This window comes from Prosopis cineraria, unplaced genomic scaffold (assembly GCF_029017545.1).
Source record: "Prosopis cineraria cultivar Desert tree isolate PC_DT_omini unplaced genomic scaffold, ASM2901754v1 PC9, whole genome shotgun sequence".
NCBI lineage: Eukaryota > Viridiplantae > Streptophyta > Magnoliopsida > Fabales > Fabaceae > Prosopis > Prosopis cineraria.
This window is the reverse complement of record NW_026555340.1, coordinates 32,025,334-32,050,683: the sequence shown is the minus strand read 5'-3', so window position 1 is coordinate 32,050,683 and position 25,350 is coordinate 32,025,334. Positions and strand designations below refer to the sequence as shown.

Sequence of the window (25,350 nt, the reverse complement as noted above, 5' to 3'; positions counted from 1 at the left end):
GCCACTGGCCAGTGCAGTAGGTAATGCTGCAGTCTTGAGACATTGTGAATTTGACATGGATTGTCTATTAAACATGATCAACATCAAGAAGGTAGTTGCTATTTGAAAAAGGTATCGCGCATAGATTAGCAAGGTTAACCATTAAATGAGTGTTATTAAAAAGAGGTAAAAATTAGCAAAATCAAATTCCAAATCCGAGGTTGCAGCTTCAGCGTTTCGTCCTACAATTTCTTTTGACGAGAACCCCTCCAGGGGGACGCGTCAGCATGATGGTGCAATAACCATAGAGGTTATAGGAATACCTTAAGATGCGTCCCAACGTGGATCTTGCCCTGAATACTCCCTTCACCTCAAGTATAATTCCGTTGCTCTGGACTTGTTTGACAAGGCGCTGAGTCTCTGCCAACGGGAGCTGAACCTGACTGGTCACCATATGGATGGTCGCAAACCTAGACTCTGCCCTGGCCGCCGAGAATGGCTCCACATATTGTGTAGCGATGAGCGTGCTGCCATAGTAGAGATAGATCATCGTGGTGCTGAAGTCCACGTGCACCTTCTTGTTGGGATTCGTGAAATTTGCGAGCAACGTAACATCGGCATTGAGAAGATAACCCAGGTCCAGGTAGGCAGCATTAAGGCTGGCACTCGACACTTCGAAGTGAGGACTCTGGGGACGAAAAACAAGGTACACTATGAGCACTATCAAGCCTCCTATGATTATTACAAGCCAAAATATCAGACAGAAGATCGCGGCTAACCACGTGAGTGGTTTGGTTCTCCTCTGGTCGGGTACTCGGAACGGGCCATGAGGACGGCCTCGCCGATCAGGGGGGCGTGGCTGTGACGGCGGACCGGCCTGAGGCACGTGAGATTCATCACCCGGCTTAGTTTCGCGAGGTTTGTCGCGCGATGACGGTGGGGTTGAAGGCGGAGGAGCAGGCTTTGTAGTTGTAGGCCTGCGAAGATTGTCGCGGGGTGATAGAGGTGGGGGTGGTGGAGCACGCTTAGTCTTGCGAGATCTGTCGCGGGCTGATAGAGGTGGGGGTTGCGGCACGAGAGAAGGAGAATCACGTGAAGGCTTCTGGGAAGGTTCAGCAATTCTGACCTGTTTTGGGGGGTAAGGCGGTGATGGGTCTTCGCGAGGGAGGAGGGGCCGGTGGGGTGGGAGTCCGGATGGAGGCGGCGAGGGTCTGGTGAAGTGAGGGTTGGTTTCTCGGTGGGACATGGCTGCAGCTTAAGGGGATTAATGCATGGAGCGTAGAAGAAGAGGAGGAGGAGCAGCAGCAGCAGCAGTGACCCCATGAAGAAGCGAAAAACAGAATAAAAAGGGGATGAGGATGACTTGGGGACAACTTCAAGCATGATTAGTGGAAAGGCAAAGAATCAAATCATACATAAGCTGGGATGGTGGGGCAGGCAACCAATGCAGTGCTGTCTCGTGTTTGCTTTGAGCCTTTTGTCTCGGGGACTTGAATGATCAACTCATCAGTGGCCTGTTGTACTAGGAATACACATTGGCTGTGGACAACACTGTTGCAGAATCTAATCTCCTACATGCTCTCTCTCCTTCTCCCTAGTGAAATGAATGCACGACGGATCACAAAATCCTTTTTCATTATTTTCTTAATTATTATTCGACGCCGTTTACGTGACTTTTGTCTTCAGTTTGATTGCTAGTTAGTTTTATTAAAAAAAAACATTATTATTCACCGCCACCATTCTCTGCGATGGTGCCCAAGGGGAAACAAACATGCTGTTTGTTTATTTATTTATTTATTTATTATTATTATTTTGTTTAAAAAAGTATTGAAATCATGCTTGCTCTCAGATTCTCTGGTATCAAATGCCAGAGCCACACTTACTGTATTGAAGTCATTCACCTCCCCAATTTCATCTCGTCTCAATATTTATATATTTTACGTTGAAGTAATATATTTGAATTCTTCCAGGTGGTAATTTTGTTTGTTTTGGCACAGTCCAAGTGGAAATTTTTAATTATTTTTTAAAGAACTTTTCTTACAAGATTACACATGGCCAAGCCCGCATCATTGGGCATGGATCCTTTTGTTGGGTTTCCGTTTTGATCAGGTCCAAACAGTCTACCAAAACTCTTTCCTTTAGCGGCGGCCAACCAAAATCGATTTATCAAGGCAAGCAATTAGCTCGTGATTTAGTCTAATTTTTCGAAGGGACAATTACAAACAAGCACAGCTCAAAAAAATTATTTACAAACAATTATCAATATAAAGTCTTTTTTGGGTTAAAATGAGAATTGAGACTTTTTTTTTTTGAATGATAACTTATTATTGGTTTTTATCCATGAAAAATTTTCTTAAGCTGTTTTTGTATGTGATTTTCCCTATTTCTCATTACCTCATATAAACTTAAAAAAGAAAATTAAGAAAAGTAGGGAGTATAATCCGATTGAACCCATGCCTTTTCTTACAAGAAAAAAATTTAAAAAGTCTTGTCCTTTATTTCACAGTGAGTTAGGTCTTAATATATTTTTGGGTTACATGCCATGAATTCATCAACAGATTTACATCGAACTTTGTCCCCAATTTTTTCCGGAAAAAATCCCTAAATATTTTTCTTCGAAGCTCCTTTCCCCCAAACTTGTGAATACTTGAAAAGCGCTTTGTAGCTCAAATTATAGTAAGGTATGTCTTCTTGGTAAAAACATTTGGACCTGTCTGAATAATTCACTGCCTCACACTTAAAAACAACAACGACAACAACAACAATAATAACAACAAGTGAACTTATGATAGATGTCGTTTGACTCCAATGTATGTTCGGTCAAGAAAACCAAAAGAAAGAAAGATCCAAGTTTATGGATATGATTTTGCTTGAACAGGGACATGATTCACGTGATTTTCTTTGGAACTTTTCAGCCCTCCTCTTTAAAATTTCTTTGACCAGTGCCATTGGCATCATGAAAGCACATTCGGTGCAAACGCATGAAGAGTTAATGGACAAAATCCATTCCGGCAATAAACGATTCAACAATAAAAGCTTGTTTAAGATGTATTCGATTCAAAAACATTTTTCTCGAAGTCTCTTCGGGGTCAAGATTAGAGCATGCCATAAAACCATTGAAAAAATTGAAGGAGGATTTTCATAAAAACCTTCTTAGATGTCATAATTATCTATCTCGCGGTATATCTCTAGCTTCACAGAAGCTCGTAGAGAGAGCGGCGTTATTGGGCAAAATAAGGGTTGTTGCGGGTGCTTGAGATTACTGGGAGGAATTTGGAATTAAATAATGAATTATGGCCCTGATGATGCGAATTAGAGGAAGATAATTCCAACGAGAGGGCTTTGGACTGGACGAGTCATCGTCCATTGTGGACCAGAAAGCATTGCAGCTCCCTCTTGTTGCAGCGTAGCTACCTTTGTTGACCCTAGTTCTCTATTGTTGTCTTGTCTGTCTTCTGTATGTGTGTGTGTAGTTCCAAGCGAGTGTATGAGCATATGCACAAATTTGTCATTTAATTTAAGAATTATATATGTTGCGGATTTTTGACCCGCACCTGATCTCTTACATGTTCAACATCTGGTGGCTGGGAACTCACCGTCTTGTCTCGTCTCGGATCACCGCCCAACCACCAACGAACTTACCTTTTCTCTTTGGGATGATGATGATTTTTCCAAATTAGGGTTCATGGGGTGATGCCGTTTGGTTGTGATTGACGAACACGTGAGTCAATCATCAATGCATTGTGGCGGCTTACCTTCCCCCCTCTCGCGCAATTCCTGTGAATTTTGTCCTCCATGGCTTCTTCCCAACTTATCTCAAAAAAAGTTATTTATTCATCCTCCCATCTTAAATTACAAAACAACTAGAAAAAAAATTACTCATATCAATAATTAAAATGTAATAATAATACTTTACACATTTATTTTTTTAAGATAAATCTAAACTTTTAAAAATACCTTTCATTTAATATAAATTTAAATTTACACACTTACTCATTATATTACAAAAATATTATTGATAAAATCTTATTTTTATTAAATTATCTTATATTTTAAGACACTTAATTTTAAAGATGTTTTATAATTTAGAATGAAAGAAGCATTTGATTAGTAAAAATTTTTTTTATTGACATTAAACATAGAAATCATTGGAAGTACGAGAGATCAGTTGTTGGGAAAATTTAACCTAAATACATGAGAGATGGGTTAAAAAACGCTTATTCTAATTAGTTATTTGGGATAGTCTGAAAACAGTGAAAAAGGATTTTTTTCAACAAAATCTTTATAATTAATTTAGTATTCTTCCAACAATTCAAGCGTTAAAACTTAACTTAAATCATTTTTTTTATTTAATTGTTCATCCCTCAATCTCAATTCTTGATTGTGCATTCAACATAGATAATTTTCTTTGCTTTATTTCCTTCCATCCTCGAAATAAATAACTCGCCATTTTGCGAGCCGGTTTGAGCAGTTAATCCAATTCGTAGACCTTATTTACAACATATATGCCAACTTCGATTATTTCTGTTAACTTCACTCAGGCACCACAATATTATATATTTTGGCTAACACAGACACACACACACACACACACACATCACAAGAGAACTACTGCACAACTATTTCTTTCAATATTAGAATTTAGAAACGTTCCAAGTTTCAATAATCACGGAGACGAACATGTGCTTTGAATTCGTCTACGTCTGCATTCCAACTTCCACACCATGAAAAAACAATTGATAATCAAACATTCCATCTTTTACATCATGTGATGATCAATTTACAGCATTACAGTATGTGGGCTCCAAATCACAAATTAATTTCATTGACTTGCATATCTCATGGAGGCTTTGTTGTTAATATTAATTAGTGTGATCCTATAAAAAATTGAGATGTAAGCTGTACTATTATGATTTATAAATAAATAGTAGAGTTTGTTGAGATTTTTATATTATGAATAAATATGGGAGAGATAGATTTTCTGTAACAAAAAGTCGCGACTTGATGGTTATTAGTCTAAAAAGCTAAATTGCATTTTTCAAATTGTGCGACATTTTATAACTTTTATCTGTTTGTGAATATTACATTGAATCAAGTTCATGAGTTCGATACTTCAATATTTCAAAGGTTTCATCCCACTGCCGAATTATGTCCCTTTTAAATTCGCCGTTTCAGTCATGTTATTTACGCGCTTAACCTTCCAAAATTAACACTTGACCTAATTAATTCTTCTGTGATCATCATTGTCTGAATTATGATTTATCCAAAAACAATACTTGACTGAATAACTAGGGAAAATACAATTGATTTTTGTATATAATCTTTTATAGTTTAATATGTTTTTTAAATTCCAACATGATAATTACAAATCTTTGTATAAATAAGTTGATTTTCTTTTATTAAATCAATACGGCTAAAATTAATTTTAATTTCTTGGAATTTCTGTGTTGCGTGAAAGAGTATGCACGTGTCTGCGTGCTTGAGCGCTCCAATCCAAATTAAGTGCTTCGCTAAATATTTTTTATTTAAAACAATTAAAACACTTTTTGGGGCCATCAAACAATTAAAACACTTAAACATTTTGCATTTGTTCTGATCCGGATGAAGTCTATAAGATATTTATAATTAATTCTTTCTCGCTTTAAATCAAGATATTTATATATTTCTCTCGCAACATTAATTTTTTTTTTGGGCCAGACTCTCTCCCAACATTAGGCCCATACTATTTCTCTTAAATATTATATCATGTTCCCATAGGAAAGAGAGACATGCCCATTCTCAACGTATTCTCATTCTAATTTGGCTTCTTTGCAGTTGTTAATTTAAAAAGGGAAAAAGATCAAAGTTTCAAAACTGCCCTGACGTGGCACTTTGACCCATTCTGTGCTCGTTGTAAGACCATGACCAGAGAGCACTAAGCAAGCAGGCGCACCTGTTCATGCTAATAAGGCAGCAAACTCTGCGTCCACTGAAGAAAATATTGAAACAGTTTCGCTGCTCTTTAATCTCGTCGAGCGTGGGGGAGGAGGTGGCTGCGTTCCAAGGGAGTCTGTCAAAGTTTGCTTTTTTACTTCGTCGTCTTCTATTCATCCGAGATCGCAGGACGGCGAGGGATCGATCATTCTCTTTCCCTAAGCTGTTGGCATATTCGTATTTGATTTTTCCTCTTCCATCACTTCACGAAGAAAGAGTCAAAGAGAGAGAAAGACAAAGAAAGAGAAGATGGTCAAGGGCTTTAGGTGAGAAACTGAGAATATGGAATAGGTAGGCTGAAATTGCAATATCTACCATTTACCGTTTAGTATCGAAGCCCATCTGCTTCTTCAACTCTTCCCTCTTCTCAAGAGGCATAACCTCTTCATGGCTGTCGGTTAAGCTATTGGTACCGTCTTTTTCCATATATTTCGTGAAGATGTTGGGTGAAGAGGGTAAGGACTGTTCCGACGGTGGCGGCGCTCGGAGAACATATTCGCGTTCTGTTTCTTGGACTGATCGGTCTCCGACGAACATTAGCCAAAACCGTCGGCCACCCACAAATAGTAAGCCCCGCCCATTGTTGCCTCCTCTTCAGCCTCTCTCCATCATGAAACGGAGTGCCGAGGAGTGGCCTAGCGCGGGATCTGATGATCTTGGAATTTGGCCTCTTCCACAAACCCCAAGAGGGTCCGTCAAAGCCTTGGAGAGTTCTGATTCGGGTCAACCCACAAAAGAATTTCAGTTCAAGAGGGATAAATTAGCGTTTTTTGACAAGGAGTGTTCCAGAATCGCGGAGCATATATATTTGGGAAGCGATACGGTGGCGAAGAATCACGAGCTTTTGAGGCGAAACGGGATCACTCATGTGCTCAACTGTGTTGGGTTTGTTTGTCCTGAGTATTTCAAAAGCGACTTTGTGTACAAGACACTTTGGCTGCAGGATAGCCCCACGGAGGATATCACCAGTATCCTCTACGACGTGTTTGATTACTTTGAGGATGTCCGGGAGCAACGCGGGCGTGTGCTTGTGCATTGTTGCCAGGGAGTTTCTCGTTCAACCTCTCTGGTCATTGCATATCTCATGTGGAGAGAAGGTCAGAGCTTTGAAGATGCGTTTCAGTATGTGAAGACTGCACGAGGAGTGACCAACCCAAATATGGGGTTTGCTTGTCAACTTCTGCAGTGTCAGAAACGTGTACTTGCTATGCCCGCAAGTCCAAATTCTATTCGTAGGATGTATCGAATGGCCCCTCACTCGCCCTATGACCCTCTTCATTTAGTCCCCAAAATGATAAACCATCCAGGTGCTCGAGCTCTTGATTCTCGAGGAGCGTTCATTATTCATGTTCCTTCTGCTATTTATGTGTGGAGTGGAAAAAATTGCAGTGCGGTGATGTCATGTAATGCAAGGGCTGCAGCATGTCAGGTCATCCGATATGAGAAGGCAAAGGGTCCGATTCAGAGCATCAAAGAAGGTGAAGAGCCCCTGGAGTTTTGGATTGCTCTTGCCAACGAGCAAATCTTGTCAGGCCATGAAAGCGTGGAGATCCCTGAAGCTGATACTAGCATGAGGATTGGTGGGAGAAAAGTTAGTGAATATGATTTGGATTTTGAAATTTTTCACAAGGCGCTTGCTGGCGGGGTTGTTCCACCTTTTTCTGTTTCTAGTGCCGGATCAGAAACTTGCTTACCTGCTAGAGAAAACGGTTGGAGTAGACTGAGGAGGAATTTTGCTCGTGGTATGATGAAAGGATTGTTCACATCATCCTGTAAATGGAACTGTGAAGTTACTATCACCAATTCTGCAGACGAAGAATGCTGTGTGATTATGCAAGAAGGAAACCAAGATTCTGTTGTTGATCCTGATTTGTCACCATCATCATCAATCTATCCCTGCGGTTCACCTGATTCTTTTGAATGTTTTCCAGATAACCGCTCAGACATGGCGAAGGATAGTACTATTGAAGTCATGGATCTCTCTGTTCCTCCCACTCCAGATTCTTTTTCTTGTTTCCTAAGCAACAGCCCAAAATTCAATTCCAAGTCCCCAACGCTCTCACCCTCCAGTTCTGATTATGCCAGTTCATTTACATTTTCACCCTCGTCTACAAATTGGTCTGACTTGTCGCTTGTGTCTTCTAGGCAGCCATCTCCTTCCAGCGTGGAACCAACTGACCCTTTTTATGCCAAAGAACTTTCTTTCTCAGAGAACTCTTCACCTCTCAAAGCTATTTCGCCGCCCAAGGAGGAGGCATTTTATGCCGATCACACATTGGGAGGGGTTGACACCTATTTGCCAAGTAAATGGTCCTCCCCTTCCCTTGCAGAGCGCAGAGGGAGTAATCCTCCACCTCGTATGTTGCTTCCCTCTGTCAACGAATCATCTCACGACCACACCAACCTGGTAAGATCACAGTCATTCTCTTTGCCTGACTTAGATTGTAATGTAATGGGAGGATGCTAGTTTGAAGCAATCTGATCATGAAAACGACGGAGAAGGGCATGGGCCAATGGAACATGCTTGATATTAGTTCAGGTGGTGAATCGCATAGTGAAAATAATGACAGTGATCACAATATGCTACTATGTTATGTGAGATAGAGGTAAAAATTATAGTCATGGGGAAATTAAAGGGATGGAACTAGAACTTGCCTTCTTCCTGTCTTGCCACGGTTGAGACCCAGGAGAGTGACTAATTTTGGAGAAGTTGCAGTCGGTAGTCTGCAGGTTAAAAAAGGTTTACGGATGGCATCTAGGCCATGCATTTATGGCATTCCTAGTACTTATGTAACAATGATTTAATCAAGTGAATATAGAGCCTATCTTCCTCTTTGTTTTTTTGGCAATCTATTTTTCTGATTGAATCCGGCTGTTCGTCACCGGTTCAAGCTCTCGTAAAAGCCCCCATTGCAGGATCTTGACACAGCTGAGTTATTACAGCGCACATTGTTAGTGAATATTATTATCCTTGTTAGATTTTTGCTTCCATTTCAATTTAGATTGCGACAATTTCTTCTGAAACTAACAAATGAGACCGTCGTGTCATTGAATTCATGATTAAACCAGAGAACGGGTCTTACCAATAGGGAATTTCTTTTATTATTTCACTTTAGTCGCCATTTTCACTTTATCTCATTTTTACCACATAATCTCAGGTGACAGCGCCAAAATTGATATTAACTAAGAATTGAATTATGAACCGACTATTATACTTGATTATTTTTTTGGGGGCCAGAGCTATCACACTGGATAACTGTGATGGCATGGAGGCTTGCCATCATAATTAATTGTCGCATATCATTTTTAATTGGCCTGATATCGGCATGAGATAGATACAAGGAAATGGAGCCTTGTGGCTAACCTGTTGGCTTCTATGATGCGAAAAGCGGTTAATTAAACTTCACTGCTCGGTTTTCAGGCGAATTGCATCTAATAAAGTCTTCGAAGGATGGATTATAAGAATAGGCCACCAAACTACTGTCCCACTATTATGATAGAAACAGGATACTTGATATCCGTTGCGGATGATCAGTTGGTTAAATGTACGTCCACGGTAGCAAAATGCATCTAATAATATCTTGAACGGGAACACAAAAGACTATCACACACAGCCCTATTGCTGGCTTGTTCCTCCAAGACCGTTTTGCGCCCTTAAAAGTGCCACCGTCGGACCTAGTGCACTGCATCTCGAAGATCTATGAGACCAGGATCGCGAGCCTGAATTCTGATGTTTATTCCATCCATTCTCCTGAGACAGATTGGCCTTCTTTCTTGTTAGTGCCTCGTTAATTTCATCCCACACGTTTACCTCCCTGTTTTCTGCAAATGGAGGCACATATGACGGAAGTTTAGATCATCAAGCCACACACGTGTTTCCAAACATGAAAATATCTAACATACGAGCGAATTCTATGGCGGGCGTTACCTTTAGCAGGCGTATGACCTTCACTTTCCTTGTGCGGGTGGCAACTTTGCATAGCAATTTGGTCACTCGTAAGTTCGTCACTCCTTTCAGTTGCTTTTGTCAGATCAGCCAAGACATCAACGGAAGTAACTGCATTTGCTAACTCTGCGTTTTCATGCTTAATCATTCGCACATCAACGAGTGATGAATAATCTACCTGGGGAAGGGATATCCTCTTATCAATTTCACACATAAAATGAGCAGCACGCTGGTTGGTTTGTTAGGAAAGAAACGTTCAATTTTAGTATATCGCTCGACATAGTTCTTCATGCGCTGTATGAAATCATTCTCATATTTTAGTATAAGCTGTCCTGCTTAAGACTAATGTGACTTGTCATAGATTTCATTACTTCTGTAGGAGGATCTGCGGTCCATGAAGCAAACTCAACATCTTTTTCACTCTATTTATACTATGCCTCACAAAGGTATTAAAAAAAAAAATATACACATAAATAAATTAGCTTAAGATTGTTAACTCAGGTCAGATACCACAAAATATGATTAGTAGATACGTTACTTTGATTAGCTTTTAAAGTTTGCAATTGTACTGAACATTTGTTACAACTTAATCATATTTTGTGGTGTCTGGTGGTTCAAATAGCAATTTGACAAAGTAGATCTGGGTATTCATTCATTAGAATGCTAAGTGGCATTACCATCAGACAATCTAGATGGTGAGTGTCACACAGAATAGGAAGTGAATAAATCCAAACAAAAAAAAATGCACGATTCGCAGGGTTCAATTTGATGTGCCCTGCTGGCACTAGGCAAGAACTTAAATATTGAATAGATATGGCATGAGCTAATTACCAAAATAACAGCAGAAGTTCCTATGAAAAATACCTCTAAAGAACCATCTTCCCCGTAAGCGGATGAATCGGGCTGCAAAGAAGACACCTCCTCATCTACTTTCTTCCCAAAATCAAATGGATATTCAGGAACTGGTTCCAGCCGAATACTATTTAGTCCAGGATCATACCATGATATCTTCCCTACCTACGGGAACATCGATTTAGTAAACAAAAAACGTGGTATGCAGAAAATTTGTATACTAGTTGAAAGGGAGAATGACAATTGAAGACCTTGTTTGAAAACTAATATAAAATAAAGACCTTTAAGTTGTAAATTCTTGAAATTTCAGTAGTAAATATCTGAAATTTCAGTTATAACAGATTCTTGATATTTTTCAAAGGTCATTATTCGTCATTCTCCCTAGTTGAAAAGTTGCCGCAGTACGTACTCTGAAGGAGGAGATCTCGGGTGTCCATGATGATGATAATTCAATTAATCGATATGCTATGACATCCCCTTCCTGCAGTACATTAACAACGCCATAAAAATGTTATGGAACATGGGTTACTTCTTAACACCAAAGAACAATGATGAGAATCCCCAAGGCAAATAAAATACACTGCCAGGAAAAAGTAAATAAATAGACTTCAACAAACTTCCAGTATTACATTATCTCCCTCTACTGCTTATAACCTCAAGAGCACTATGGAGTTAAAAGAACAAACCTTAGGCAAGCTTGTATAAGATATAAGCTTATCAAAGTCTACGGGCATGAGTGCATCCTTCTCCTCAGCACTCTGAACGCGGGACCACTCTTGACTGGATTGTTTGTACTCATCCACTTTCTGGAATGTGGTCTTCTCTATACCCCATTTCTGCATCTTCTTCTTGTTGGTGGTTCTGTTCCACCTAAATGTTTCCTGAAGCATCCAGATGATATGTCAACACCCAGCAAATATAGCAATCAACGGGCAAAATATCTCCTGATACTAAAAATCACAAAATAAATAGCAAGGAATACACCTTCAAGTTGAAACATTCTGAACACTTTAGTTAGAATCAAAATAAGTACTACATGAACTGTCAAAGGTCAAAGCCTCAATTATCGAAAGGGTAGGAAAATTGAAAAGGGGAAAGGATCAAAGCTATAAATGATTGTGAGGAACAATTTTGATTCATCCAACAAGTAACTCAGGTATATTCATAATTAGTCCTGCCAGCTCCCTCCCACCTCTCTCCATTACTCATCAGCCAAGCAAGACAAACTAGTATAGTATGATTATGAGCAAAATTAATAATTATCACATCAGACTTTATATTGACTCTGTAACAGGGTGAGCAAAACAGTGCCCAGCAAGTCAAGCTTTGTGGAGATGGACAAACCATTGGAAATTGATTTGGGGGAGCTGCATGATCTGCATCAAATAGACCATAAGCATACATCAGAATATGAAAGTCATTCTAAAACAATTCAAGTTTTGCCACAAGAGAAACTTTAAGATTGAGTAGAGAAAGAGAAGAAAAGAAAACTTTTGCCAAGAGGTTCGAAGCGAATGTGCCCTGGCCTAATTTCCACAGCAACAACGTCATCCTCTGCATCACTTTCTTCAACAGGTTCTTGATGTGCATTGGAAGCTATGCTTCTATTATCTTTGACAGGAACTTCTTGCACATTCTTTTCAGACGATGGACTTTGATGGATCTGGACCTTCTAAAAGAATGATAAAATACAGTTGCAAATAATAAATTTTAGGCCCAGTGGTCTACGAGAAAAATAATATGTAGTTTTAATCCTAGTATATAGGAACGCAACATCTATGAAGTAGAATATGGAAAATTAACACTGCACATGAAAAGTGAGTTCCCATTCAACATGGCGTCAAAACAAAACCATTTCTCCACATGCACATAAAAGTCAAATACTGATTCACATCTGCAATGGCTTTTTGGCTTTATGAAACAGGAATACCTTTTCCTTTTGTAATTTTAACCGTTCCCTCAACCGCTGTCTCTGAGCTTTCTTCCGTCGAGCACTTCTGCTAGGCAACTAACAAGAAATAAAAATCAATAGAAACTGTATTCCCAAAAAAAAAAAAAATCAGTAGAAACTGAAGTACATACCAATAAGCCAAATAGTGCATTGATTATCTAGCATTGTACAATTAAAAGGAAACAAGAATTACATTTTAATTTGAAGTAGTGGCAGTTTAAGGTTACCTTTTTAGTTCCAGTAAGTGAATTCGATATATCAACATTGCCCTTGCCATCATCTTGGGCCTGAGAGAACCTTCAAATTAATTAAGAGAAAAAGTTAAAGTCGAATATTTTTTACCATCAATGCAAAAGGAAACAGCATCATTTCACGTAGTGGGAATTAAAAGTTGGATCAGAGCAAGGATTCAACAGGAATAATCTAGCAACAACAAATACTCAAAATGTCAATGTATAATTTCCCTGCTTCACAGGAGAACATCTATCAATCTACAGGATATCCAAATCAACTAGAATTTGAGAGGAATGGATAAAATATCACCAGAAGAAACATTGCAATCATCTGTGACATCTTATCAGCTAATTGTCTTGTTCAAAGAATGGCAGACATTACAATATAGTACAAATTAGAAAAGGATATAACACCCGCCAATTAAGGATGTAACATCATAATGTAACAGATGCATACCTTGCTTCATTGGGCATAGGTTCACTGATTCCATTGCTCTGTTTTTGAATATCGATGGTTTTTGACTTATCTAGCTGGCTAGATAAATTAGAAGGCTCGCCATTGTTCTTGTTGACAAGAATTGATTGGTGATGAATACCGCAACCTTGAAAGCTTCCATTGTTCTCCAAAGATTCCCCAGGAGTGACAGCCAACTTTACACAAGATGATAACTTAATCTTCTTCCTGAATCAAAAAAACAATGAGCTCAAATCAACAACCCTAATACTGTTTAAACTTCCCAAAAAGCATGCTTTTAATACCGAAGTTTGCAACAAGAAAAAATAGTTTGAATGGAAAAGGATATAGGAACTTTATGTTTCAGTATTAGATCAAGTTTAACATGGTTGACAGCGTGATGGAGTTTGAAATCTCCATGACTTGATATGTATATAAAGGAGTCCTTTTTGGTTTTTCTTTTTCAACAGACCAATGCTTAGAAACTAGAAATAAGACAGAGTGCACTGGATGAAGTGACAAGGAAGTGCCAAAACTATGAAGATACTCACAAAGTAAAATAAATGTACAGAGACTTTGAGAACAAATTTCTAATAACCCGAGTTATCAGCATAAAAGGCTCAAGTAACACTGGCTTAAGATCATAAAGCCGAAATTATATGGTTGTCTATTTGACCAAGTGATAGAATTGTTAAAGGTTGTTTAAAACATGGAAGAGAAAGAGGAGATTAAGTGATAGAAGATTATTCATTATAATATTTTTTGTAAATTCAATATTTCCCTTGCAAAAAACATGTAATTGGTGGGTCACAAAAAGAGTTGGGGATTGGTGAAGGGTTAAATACAACACCTTGATTTCCATCATCTCCTTAAATTTGTTTTTCGTTTTCAAATGGCAAGGGCTACTTTATCCAAATTACCTAACATCTGATTTTAAAACTCCTTTGATGCTCAATTACAGAGTAGACAGACAAATAACTGAGTAATGTTGTGGCCGTGATCATGGTCACATAAGATAGTTCAACTAAATTGAACTCAGAAACATCAGGAGGAGAACTTACAGGACTGGACCGCAGCCCTGCACCAACAACAACTAAAGAGGATTGGGAAACAAACCTCGAATCCCTGAGCTTCTTCGTTGCCTTTCTTTTCTTTGAGACTGCATTGTTTGGTGATTTAGATTCAAGATAAACTGTGTCTTTAAATGGGTCAATGTCATCCTCTTCAGACACGGTTTCATATCCTCCAGTCTCCTCTTGAAACTTCTCGTTTGCAAGAAGCTTGGGAAGCTCTACACATAGAAGCCCTTGGGGTGTAGATGTCAGCATTGCAGCTTCAGAAGCAGTAGGTGAGCTTCCTTTTATTTTCACACTGTATAAATAAATGTCAGAAAAAATTACCATGACAACAATATAGAATGTTGGAGAAATGGTTGACCATAAACACACCAGACTATGTCTTTATCCTTCAAAATGGCACGTGATTCAAAAGGCGGTAAAACAAAACCATCCATCTGCAGTAAAGATATTAAAATGAAACATTGTCCAAGTAACAGAATCAATTATCAGAGTATGGGTAAATGAGTATACTCCACAAATTCAGACCGGCTTCAAACAATCTTGCAGCACGTTCGGTTTAATTTCCAGATAGTGTAGGCATTATGCCTAGAAGCTTTATTTTCACAAATTCTTCAGTATCTTAGTTAAATTAAGCTCATTAGAAGTTAACAACGGTAAGCATTCTAGTATTAAATAATAAAATCGAAAATAAATTCGAGTTTTAATCCATTAACTTTAAACGTGGGTAAATATTTTTCTTGAATCACCGCCCCTTTCCTTTTTCTCAAAAAAAAAAAAAAGATCCATATATTCAATCGTTAGAGTCAGACAGTGGGATCCAAAAGGAATATAGCATACGGAGAGGATTATGCCATTGGGGCAAGTCCGATGCAGGTGGAAAGTGTCGAAAATATGGGAGGCTACATCGGAGATGGTGTTGGCTTGGGGTTTTAGCAGACACCAGCTTTGCTGGAGCCCCTCCTTCTTCTTCGACTTGCTCAGCATGTGCTGGTCCTCGAACACCAGTCGAAGTCTCACCGTCTCCGTCATGATCGTTCGCGCAGGGACAACGAAGGACGTTGCAGTAACCGCTGCTTGCCAGTACTCTGCTCTGCTCGGGCTCTTAAACCCTCGCCAAGTCCCTTTTTTTTTTTTTTTTGTGGGACCGAACCTCGTCAACTCACGTCGGTAAATGAGCTGCTGCGTTAGAATTTCTAGCATTTGCTTTTTCTCTGTGTTTTCTCATCTGTAATTGTACCCGCACCATTTTATAATATAAATTAATATTAATAGTATAATTGTATAAATATAGATATAGATTTTGATGGAGGGCATGTGGAAGGAGCTTTTATCAAGTTAAATTGTAAAAGATGTTTAAATGATGTTATAAAAATTTATTAGAGAGAATATGAAAAAGGAAGAGGTGAAAAAATCAATTAAAAATTTTCAATCCCACCTATTCATTATTTTTAAATTAAACTTAGTGAAATTTAGGCTTAAATGCATAAGTATCTTGGAACTTTTTTCACAATGGTACCTGATATCTAGAATTATTTTTAGGTAATGCAGCCCTTATAATTTTAAAATAAATGCAATGTCAACCCACCATTAAATCTAAAGGGCATTGATTATTAAAATAAAATTTAACTAGTGAAATAGTCACCAGGACATGCCTTTTCACTAGTTGGGAATTTTAAGCTAAATTTGGTCTTGATTGACCATGGCTTTTAGGTGAGGCATTACATTTGTCATGTTATTATTATGAAAGAATTTAAACAAGCTAGCAAACAGCACAAAGCGCCTAACACGTGAAGCTTTAATGAGTGCCTCATAAATGTGATCAAACCAAATTTAAAAAGAAACAAGTCAATGTCATAAAAACAAGCACAAGCCATGGTCAAAACCCAAGTAGGAAAAATTGTGAAAAATAGAAAGGAAAGAAAGGAGTTTGAAGATATTTAGAAATTGAACCTAGAAAAGGTAAATCAATGCCTCCGACAAGCTTTTGCTACAATTGTGTATGTGGAATTCAAGGTCAAGCACTGTCTACGACTGTGATATTAGCAATTTCCAATAATCCAGAGGTTACCATGTTCTAATCTCTGGTTATCAAAAACAACATGATCATGGCATTCACTAGGAATGATTGAGGCATTTGATTGGCACACTTGGCACAGCCATGATAATGGACATAGGCATTGTAGGAGGTGATAGTAAACGACAAGTTTCGTTCTGCAAAAATTTTTAATCACTAATCCATTTTTTTAGGATTAAGGGGTAAAAATGTTTTTATAAGTTTTCTCAAATGAGTAGTAAGTACTCTTACTTTTATAAGGAGTAATGTTGCTTCAGAAGTGTTAAAAATAAAGCAATGTTGCCCCTTTTCAATGATTAACTGATGCTGACTAATAGTTGTTTAAAATTGCTCAACGACAGAATAGCTGTGATGCAATGTGGCATTCGAAAGGTGAATTTTTCATTTTCAAACTCTAAAACAAAGAAGAAGGGTTGCGAACAAAGATAAAGAGGAATGATGGCAATAGATATCCTTGCATTCAAGAGGAACTTATAAGTACCATTTGCAGTCAGTATAATAGTTGTAAACAATGTATTTACTGCAAACCCACCTAAGTTGTTGCCATTAGGCAACGTCGAGGTCGCAAAACAAGCTCAAATTCACGTTGTTTAAAAAGGGTGCTTATTGAATTCAATTCAAATTTGATTCCTCTACTTTTGTTAGCCATCATTACCAACTACCTTAGCCGGTTTCATTCCTTCCTCATCACTCGAACTCTTTAAATTAAACCTAAACCAAGTCGTATATTATAAGATTGTTATTCTTATTCTTTTACTCGTCGCGTTCCTTTCTCATGGTAATAGAAATGATCCTCGAAGAATCAAGCAGTGAAAATAAGAAAGAGAGCGACCTACCCCTTTAGTAAGAAGCCTTGATTTGTTAGTGCTATACGAAAAACAAATGCATTATAATCTGAAACTCTGGCTTTTATTGTTTAATCCCTGTGACAAATCTACCATAAATCACCTTGATCAAACTCTTTAACCTTTTTAGTGGTCTATTAAGCGTGGATGAGTTACTTTAGTCCCTTCACTCTCTTTCCAAGCATAAAAGCATGCCTTGTTCTTAATGCTTTGCCTCCTACCGTTTGTTTGTGGGGCATGCGTGAATATATAAAATCATATATAACAAGACTCTTACGCTGTCATAAGTGGTAGCAATGATAGTCTCACCTGAGCAATCGGGTCTCCCAAGTGTGTGGTGTGCCACAACACGTTTGAAGATGGGGAATAAGTTTGACGCCTTATATCCTCAAGTTTTAGTTAAGACCTAAAGTCCATACGATGGTCCACATGACAATTCATAGGTAAAAAAATGCTCAATGAAAATTTCAAAGGTCAACGTTTCTCAAATTAAATAATGGGGTGAAATTATTTCATTTTTTACGCTCCTGAAATAACATTATTCATTTAAAAAGACAAGCGTATTAACTATTTATTTGAAAAAAACTTTTAGGACATATTTACTTTTTTAATCGCTTCTTTTATTTGAAATTAGGGACACTATTATTTAATAAAAAATATTACTATTAGAAAGATCTCAATAAATTTAAAGAATTATCATAATTTGTAAGATTTCATTTTCATCTACAAGTTTCATGGGATTTTTTGTTTTGTCATTTCCCCCGTTTTTTTTTATTATACTATGCGTTTGACAGAAAAAAGAGAATCACGAGAACCGAATTTTACCTCTAGGAATCAAACGAGTTAGAAAACGCACTCCAAGTAGATCTGAAAACCTCATGGACCGGGGGAGAAGCTTGATAAATTATGGTGCATCCGGTACGAGGAAATGATGCAGAGCAGATTGGGAAAGCGGAAGGTGCAAATCTGTTGTACAGCCCGAAGCGGGCCATGGCTGAGCTGAGACACTCCAGCTCACTCGGAAGCCGAGCCTCTTCTTCTCCCTTAAAGCGTGACGGCGATTCATCGCCCCTGATGCCCGATAATCAGCTCCACGACGACGACGAGCGTGACCGTCATGCTTCCAAGGAACGTGATCGTCCCCTCTTCTCTCATTTCCAGCATCTCTGCCCCTTCTTTAACGACGATGCTAGGGTTTCTTTGCATAACTCCAGGATCTCTTTATTTTTGTTTTTCCTTTTAGTTCTCGTCGGGTTGGTCACAGTATTTTCGATTGTGAATAAACTGGTGAGTTATCTGCTTCTGCTGTCTTCTTCATTTTCAGCTGTCGATTTATTTGTCAGTCTACTACTTCTGCATTTGATTAAACCTCTCGCTGGGTTACAGAGAAAAAAATTTGTGGAAAACAAAAGATGACCAAATTGCATTGCCACGCAGCATGCGCTAATTACTAAATGTTACATATTTTTGTTTCTTTGAAAAACAACTGTCACATGACATAAGGCACGCAAGAGGGAGTAAACTCTCTCTCTCTCTCTCTCTCTCCCCCCTTTTTAAAAAAATTATAGGGTGGTACTTGGCCTATACTTGCTGATTAGCTCCCAAAGTAATTCGTGAATTGTTGCCGCAATAAATTTAGTTGTTGTTGTCAAAAGCACTCTCTTGAAATTCACGACTAATTTTGCCTTAAATTTGTTGTAGAATGCCCCTTATTTGTGTAAAAAAGATGGGATTGTTCTTCACTGCCCACATGTAAGCTATCAAGGATTGTCACGTTAGTTATTAATTTGCTCCTTGTATGTTGCCTAATAGTATTTTCCCTTCCTCCCATTACCTTAACCTGTGTTGTACCTTTTTCAGGTCAAAGAATCACCCTCTCTTTGGGAAAATCCTTACTCTGCAACGACATCTTGGAAGCCTTGTGCTGAGCGCCGGGATGGTGTTATTTCAGGTTTTCCAGCCAAACACCCCCTCCCCCCCAATTTTGGGGTATCTTAATGTGTTCTTAGGTTACCATCTCGCCATCATTGGTAAATGCCTATTGCCAACCACGCTGGCAGGGATATTATCAATTAAAGCAATACAATCATTTTTATTCATGGCATTTTAGACTATTTTTGCTCTTATCAACAACATCAATGGACTGTCAATGCATTATTTAATTAAAAAAATAGAATTTGATGAGACGTATGTGTTGTTTCAATTAATGACGGTTCTTTTCTTACACCTTGATGCAATTCTTTGAAAACAAACCTCTCTGTTGCAAGAACACATGCCCAAGAAGGAAGAGTTCTATGCATTAACTATACTTTATAAAGTTATTTACAGATACTTCTTCTTTCATTCTTCTTTTAATATTTCTTATTTGATCCACGCTTCATGTGGTCATGGAATATACTAATTTTAGCCCGTGGCTGTTATCATCACCAATGCCATTTTTATCGTGTTAATACTTTTGCACCTTCATGTAGAACTTCCTCCTGAAAGTGAAACAAGTGGCTATATTTTCATCCATGCTGAAGGTGGTCTAAATCAGCAAAGAATTGCGGTATGACTCAATACCTGTCTATTGTGATAAACTTCAGAATCTCAAGTTTTGTATGTCTATTATTTTTGTTGCATCTATACATTGCATTGTCATTGTTCCTGTGATGTGTTAAGGTCACTGAAAATTTTCTATTATTAAATATTTGAAGCCATTGTTCTTTGAAATAAAAATAATCTCAGTTTTTTTTTCTGTCATAATCTTCATTTTATGGTACAAAGATATATATATATATATATAGGTAATAGAATCCACTGAAGATACTAGTCTAACGGACAGGAAAGAAAAAAGATATAGATGCCTGCTAATTATTTCAAGAAGCCTCTGCATTCCCATTCCAAATAATGGCTTTAACTCAATACCTTTGTTTCCAATATGTTGTGTTGGCAGAACAGCTAGAGTTACCATTTGAAGTTGGTTCTAATGTGCGTTCAGTTTTTGCATGCTATTATATGATGCTGTTGTGCAGTGCAGCTGATGTGGCGACTGTTATTTAGTACATATGGTTTTCAATTCACATGAGACCATGTTTCCAAATGCAGATATGCAATGCAGTGGCTGTTGCAAAAATAATGAATGCCACTCTTATTTTGCCTGTGTTGAAGCAGGACCAGATTTGGAAAGACCAAACGTGAGTTATTGCCAATAGTTTTCTCACCTTTGTGTTTTGATAATCTAACTGCTATTTTCAAAGTTCTAATCTATGCATGAAATATGTACTGCTCTAGAATTCGAGTATTCAAGAATATTTCACATTTTTAACAATTACTTATCGGTCATCCACATTTCTCTTCTCCTTTTGGCTCCCATATTTTGAATTAAACATAGAATTGATCAATAGGTGTTTCTCAATATTTCGAGGTTTCACCATATGGCAAGTCAACTAATCTATGGTTCTTGACCCAAGTTATTTTCTGCCTATTTTTTGATCCTTCTTCACACATTTTACTTGAGAGATGCTATTGATTCCAGAAAATAGTATCAAAGACCTCTTTACTGAATGATGTGGTAGTTTTCACATCACTGGCCTTAAGTTCATTCCAATCATGTGCATGAGACCTAGTCACCTAAGGTTGCCGCAGGTTAAGCGAAAAGCTTAGACTCAGATTAGGTAGGTATGGAAAGAAAAGAAAAAAGGAAAAAAAGGATCAGAAATAGTGGGCCTTTGAGGCACTACTAAAAAAAAAAATGTTATTGAAAAAAGGATAGAAATTGTTGACTACTAATAACAAGGGCATAATGAACACTGCACAAAAACATCATGATTTCCATGATGCCAATTCCTTCTTCCTTTCTTCAATGATGCCAAACATGGTCTTATTATGTAGCCTCATTCTCCGGAAGACAGGGCACTCTTGTTTCTACAGCTTAAGAGCTAATATTGACTTCATAAACTTATGCCGGTTTCCAAATAAATTTAGATGAGCCCACAGTAATCCTAAGTCAGCATGGCTTGCCTGCTGCTTTGAAGGCACAGTGAGGCTCACCTTACTGCTCTGTTTAATGCTTAGGTCGTTGATTCATCTTTGAACTAAATATTCCCATTACTGATATAGCACCCCTGACAACAGATAGAGTTGTCATTTTGAACTCAAAATTCAAACATTCATTTCATAACTCTTCCTACAAGATGCATTGCTAATCTCCACTACCATCTTGGCAATTAAGTCTGTGCATCAGACAAAGTGTGAAATTATGGTTTGGCTTGCTAATCTTGATGATACATTACATGGTTTGCAGGAAATTTGAGGACATTTTTGATGTGGACCACTTCATTGACTACCTGAAGGATGATGTTCGGATTGTCCATGATATTCCTGCATGGTTTACTGATAAAACAGAGCTATTTTCAAGTATAAGGTTTGATATCTACCTGTCCCATGGATCTGACTTGATCGAAAATGTAATTTTTGAGTTTCCTAAAAGAGATGGATTTATTGATTCCTTTATTTTGTTGGTATTCTGTCTCATCTGTAGAATGATTTTGTCAAGTTCTGATTGAGTCTCTGGATCTTGCAAATAGCAGGACAATCAGTTGTAACTGCTTGTCCATTAAGCATAGCATTGATTTATGATGTGGCATCATCTATGAATAAAGAAAACAGAAGCACAGTTGTTCTTCCTGAAACTTCTGACAGTTCACTTTTGAATTTGTTATCTGATAAAAATGTGCAATGATATAAAAATAGTTGTTCAAATGATATGTAGGCATGGATTTATCTAGCTGTGATTATTTGCTTGAACATTTACAACACAATTTATTGGCAGAATAATTAGGGAGGTGAATTTGGGCTGGTGATTGGATTGGGTTAGTTGATGGACTTTATATGTTGCCAAACTAAATATTTTTTCTGATGCCGTTTCTTTTGTTCTTTAGTTAGCCTTCTACGGGTTACTCTTTTCTGTATGAAATGCTTACCATTGATGCCAGCCTAAGTAAATATGAGATTTAGGGCTAGATTGTAATGCCTTTGTGTTTGGTTGCAAACAGCTTAATTCACCAAGTAAATATGATGTATTTTTCAGACGGACTGTAAAAAACATTCCAAAATATGCACCAGCTCAGTTTTACATCGACAATGTTCTACCCAGAATCAAGGAGAAGAAGGTTATGGCTTTGAAACCTTTTGTTGATAGGCTGGGGTAAGTGAAGGATTAAATATATGCTACCCTCCATTGTTTACACTATTTGTTGTTTATATTCTTATTACAACACTTCCATTGTTTCAGATATGACAATGTTCCTCCAGAAATCAACAGGTTGAGATGTAGAGTCAATTATCATGCTCTGAAATTTCTACCTCATATAGAGCAGATGGCTGATTTACTAGCATCAAGGATGAGAAACCGAACTGGCAGTTCAAATCCTTATATGTAAGTCTCATCTGGGATTAAGGTCTTGCTGAAGCTGAATCTGAGTCTCATTTTTTAGGCAGTTAACTATTTGTTTTTCCATGAAATAGGGCTCTGCATCTTAGGTTTGAGAAAGGGATGGTGGGTCTGTCATTCTGTGATTTTGTGGGGACAAGAGAGGAGAAAGCTAAAATGGCGGAGTACAGGAAAAAGGAGTGGCCTCGACGGTACAAGGTACTGAAGGTTAAATTGTTTGTAAGAAGCCTAAAAAGCTTCAATTGCAACACCTTGTTCGTATCATCTTTGTTGAAAATGAAAATGCAGAATGGTTCGCACCTGTGGCAATTGGCCCTGCAGAAGAGAAAGGAAGGACGATGTCCTTTGGAGCCCGGAGAAGTGGCTGTGATCCTTCGAGCCATGGGTTATCCTAAGGAAACTCAAATTTATGTTGCTTCTGGACAAGTGTATGGTGGACAAAACCGGATGGCACCCCTGAGGAATATGTTCCCGAATCTGGTAAGGCCTGCCCACTTCATATGGATTATTGAAACGGGGCACGGTACGATGTGAGTAATCATATCACATTTTTGGGTAATAACAGGTTACAAAGGAGGAGCTGGCAACTAAAGAGGAGTTGGATGCTTTTAGAAAGCACGTGACGAGCCTAGCGGCTCTGGACTTCTTAGTATGCTTAAAATCTGACGTGTTTGTGATGACCCATGGGGGCAACTTTGCTAAATTGATCATTGGGGCCCGTAGATACATGGGTCACCGTCTCAAATCAATCAAGCCGGACAAAGGACTTATGTCCAAATCTTTTGGGGATCCCTACATGGGTTGGGCTACTTTCGTTGAAGATGTTGTCGTTACCCACCAAACACGAACTGGATTGCCAGAACAGACTTTCCCCAACTATGACCTCTGGGAGAACCCGTTGACTCCTTGCATGTGTAAAGCCTGATTACAGCAATTTTACTGGTACAAGTTGGTCCCTGTGCCCCTCCAAGAAATGCGCACCATCTAAAAATTAGGTGGTTAGCTTGGGATCCCCGAAAACGTGGATTTTTTTTTTTTGGGTTTTTTTTGGGGAGAGTGGGGGGGGGGGTTTGGGGGGAAGGCCTCCAGAAGCGAGAGTGGACTGTTAAGTTACTTTCCTTTTCCCTCAGGAACCCGTTGTATTATCATGAGACAACACCTGTTTTGTGTCTACATCTAACGTGTAGCAGTTTTGTTATTTCTTCCCATTAAAAAGAAATTGATTTTTTGGTGTTAAAATAGTTTGGCATTTACTAGTGAAGGCGGAAGTTATTTTTGCCGTCATTTTTATGAGCCGTTGTCGCAAAATTAGAGGTGCGTGCCGTTAACAAACACGTTGAGAAATGACATTTGGCTGTTTACACCCTACGGAAAAGGGTTCAATTGTGTATTGTCAAGAGATGCTTCCGAAATTTTGAACAAACGCGTCGAGAAATTATATTTGTCACTTTGCACCCTGCGGAATGTTCAATGTTATTCAAAAAGATTTTTTATTTTCATGCTTGGAGCTCAATATAAAACCGGAATTTCGATATATGAACACATAATTATATGTTACTATCCTATCTCTTATTATAGTTTCTTCAATTTTGGTCAAAATATTAGAGTGATTCATTGAGTTTCCTTGGCAATCAAAATTGGTGTTTCCGTGGAATCATTGCCAATGAATTTTCTTGTGCCCTTGTTCTAGCAGAACTCCAAACCTTTTTGGATTCCCATAAACTCTACCAAGGTAATAGGTATAAAACCAATTCTCCTCTCCGGTTCACAGACCCACCTATATTCAAGGTGCGTCCAGAATCGTGGGGCAGTCAAAAAGAAACAAGTTTTGAAGAAGGCTTTAATCTCAACGAAGTTAGTTTATTCTTGTCGGGAAAAAAAGTTGGTTTGCACTTTGTTAATGAAAATTTGTTGGATGAAGATGCCTGTCCAGTTTTCGTTGGAAGATTGCAAGTGGGTGAGAATTTTTGTTGGTCTGGTCTAGTCTAGTCTATCTTATTGTTGCAATCAATATATATTCATGTTCATTTATATTAATGAATAAATAAAGAGAAAATATAATCATTTATTCCAATAATTTTATAGGATTTTGCTTTTACTACTTGTAGTTTTTTTTTTTTCAATGTTTTTATCCTTACAGAGATTAAAATCACTAAAAATATTAAAAATATAGAGAGTTAAATAACAACCATCACGTAGTTTTATTAAAATTATAAGGATTGAAAACTTAAAAAAAACTATATAGACTAAAAACAAAATCAAATGAAATTATGGGAGTGATAATTGTGTTTTTTCATAAATAATAAATAAATAAAAAGTGAGTATTTATACTTTCCTTTATTTCCTATCAAATAAAGCCTTAATGAGACGACAAGATATTTGGTCAATTGGTCATATGTTTCTTATGGCGTAACACAAAATACTTGTTATAACGAATGTGTGACATGTATGAGATAATCAATTATCAAATCATTGAACAGTCATTTCTCATGCACTTTTAATAATGAAAAAATAAAAAAAAATTATTTTT

General features: G+C 37.9%; 4 protein-coding genes across 7 annotated transcripts; 2 read left to right on the top strand and 2 right to left on the bottom strand.

The window, feature by feature from the left end:
• Positions 1–42: 42 nt before the first annotated feature.
• LOC129320028 (proline-rich receptor-like protein kinase PERK10) lies at positions 43–1,407 on the bottom strand. Its single transcript, XM_054965158.1, has one exon. The coding sequence runs from the start codon at positions 1,223–1,225 to the stop codon at positions 209–211; it is 1,017 nt and encodes a 338-aa protein (XP_054821133.1). The 5' UTR covers positions 1,226–1,407; the 3' UTR covers positions 43–208.
• Positions 1,408–5,939: 4,532 nt separating this feature from the next.
• Positions 5,940–12,229, top strand: LOC129320040 (protein-tyrosine-phosphatase MKP1-like). 2 transcript variants are annotated; one of them, XM_054965177.1, is made up of 2 exons: positions 5,940–8,359; positions 12,045–12,229. In XM_054965177.1, exons 1-2 carry the CDS (start codon positions 6,392–6,394, stop codon positions 12,105–12,107), a joined length of 2,031 nt encoding a protein of 676 aa, XP_054821152.1. In that variant the 5' UTR covers positions 5,940–6,391; the 3' UTR covers positions 12,108–12,229. The 2 variants fall into 2 exon arrangements, with proteins under 2 accessions (XP_054821152.1, XP_054821153.1); XM_054965178.1 differs by lacking the exon at positions 12,045–12,229 and adding an exon at positions 9,374–9,513 and having other exon boundaries at positions 5,941–8,359.
• LOC129320039 (coilin) lies at positions 9,379–15,643 on the bottom strand. 2 transcript variants are annotated; one of them, XM_054965174.1, is made up of 13 exons: positions 15,305–15,643; positions 14,837–14,901; positions 14,505–14,759; positions 13,392–13,616; positions 12,929–12,998; positions 12,681–12,758; positions 12,242–12,422; positions 12,095–12,126; positions 11,437–11,631; positions 11,160–11,231; positions 10,763–10,915; positions 9,881–10,076; positions 9,379–9,774 (listed from the first exon to the last, which is right to left on the bottom strand). In XM_054965174.1, exons 1-13 carry the CDS (start codon positions 15,494–15,496, stop codon positions 9,569–9,571), a joined length of 1,920 nt encoding a protein of 639 aa, XP_054821149.1. In that variant the 5' UTR covers positions 15,497–15,643; the 3' UTR covers positions 9,379–9,568. The 2 variants fall into 2 exon arrangements, with proteins under 2 accessions (XP_054821149.1, XP_054821151.1); XM_054965176.1 differs by lacking the exon at positions 14,837–14,901 and having other exon boundaries at positions 15,305–15,642.
• A 2,559-nt stretch (positions 15,644–18,202) lies between these two features.
• Positions 18,203–24,061, top strand: LOC129320717 (protein PECTIC ARABINOGALACTAN SYNTHESIS-RELATED). 2 transcript variants are annotated; one of them, XM_054966279.1, is made up of 11 exons: positions 18,203–18,673; positions 19,088–19,138; positions 19,247–19,337; positions 19,858–19,934; positions 20,474–20,562; positions 21,672–21,791; positions 22,458–22,574; positions 22,662–22,805; positions 22,895–23,018; positions 23,109–23,300; positions 23,386–24,061. In XM_054966279.1, exons 1-11 carry the CDS (start codon positions 18,293–18,295, stop codon positions 23,743–23,745), a joined length of 1,746 nt encoding a protein of 581 aa, XP_054822254.1. In that variant the 5' UTR covers positions 18,203–18,292; the 3' UTR covers positions 23,746–24,061. The 2 variants fall into 2 exon arrangements, with proteins under 2 accessions (XP_054822254.1, XP_054822255.1); XM_054966280.1 differs by lacking the exon at positions 19,088–19,138.
• Positions 24,062–25,350: the final 1,289 nt, after the last annotated feature.

Bases quoted from the DNA above. Each gene is read 5' to 3' on its own strand.
- LOC129320028 (XM_054965158.1), bottom strand. From the start codon at position 1,225: ATGTCCCACCGAGAAACCAACCCTCACTTCACCAGACCCTCGCCGCCT.
- LOC129320040 (XM_054965177.1), top strand. From the start codon at position 6,392: ATGTTGGGTGAAGAGGGTAAGGACTGTTCCGACGGTGGCGGCGCTCGG. The intron at 8,360-12,044 runs GTAAGATCACAG...ACTCTGTAACAG, and splicing joins CTCACGACCACACCAACCTG to GGTGAGCAAAACAGTGCCCA.
- LOC129320039 (XM_054965174.1), bottom strand. From the start codon at position 15,496: ATGACGGAGACGGTGAGACTTCGACTGGTGTTCGAGGACCAGCACATG. The intron at 14,760-14,836 runs GTGTGTTTATGG...TTATTTATACAG, and splicing joins AAGGATAAAGACATAGTCTG to TGTGAAAATAAAAGGAAGCT. The intron at 10,077-10,762 runs GTATTTTTCATA...TCCCTTCCCCAG, and splicing joins GGGAAGATGGTTCTTTAGAG to GTAGATTATTCATCACTCGT.
- LOC129320717 (XM_054966279.1), top strand. From the start codon at position 18,293: ATGGTGCATCCGGTACGAGGAAATGATGCAGAGCAGATTGGGAAAGCG. The intron at 19,935-20,473 runs GTATGACTCAAT...TTCCAAATGCAG, and splicing joins TAAATCAGCAAAGAATTGCG to ATATGCAATGCAGTGGCTGT. The intron at 21,792-22,457 runs GTTTGATATCTA...TGTATTTTTCAG, and splicing joins GAGCTATTTTCAAGTATAAG to ACGGACTGTAAAAAACATTC.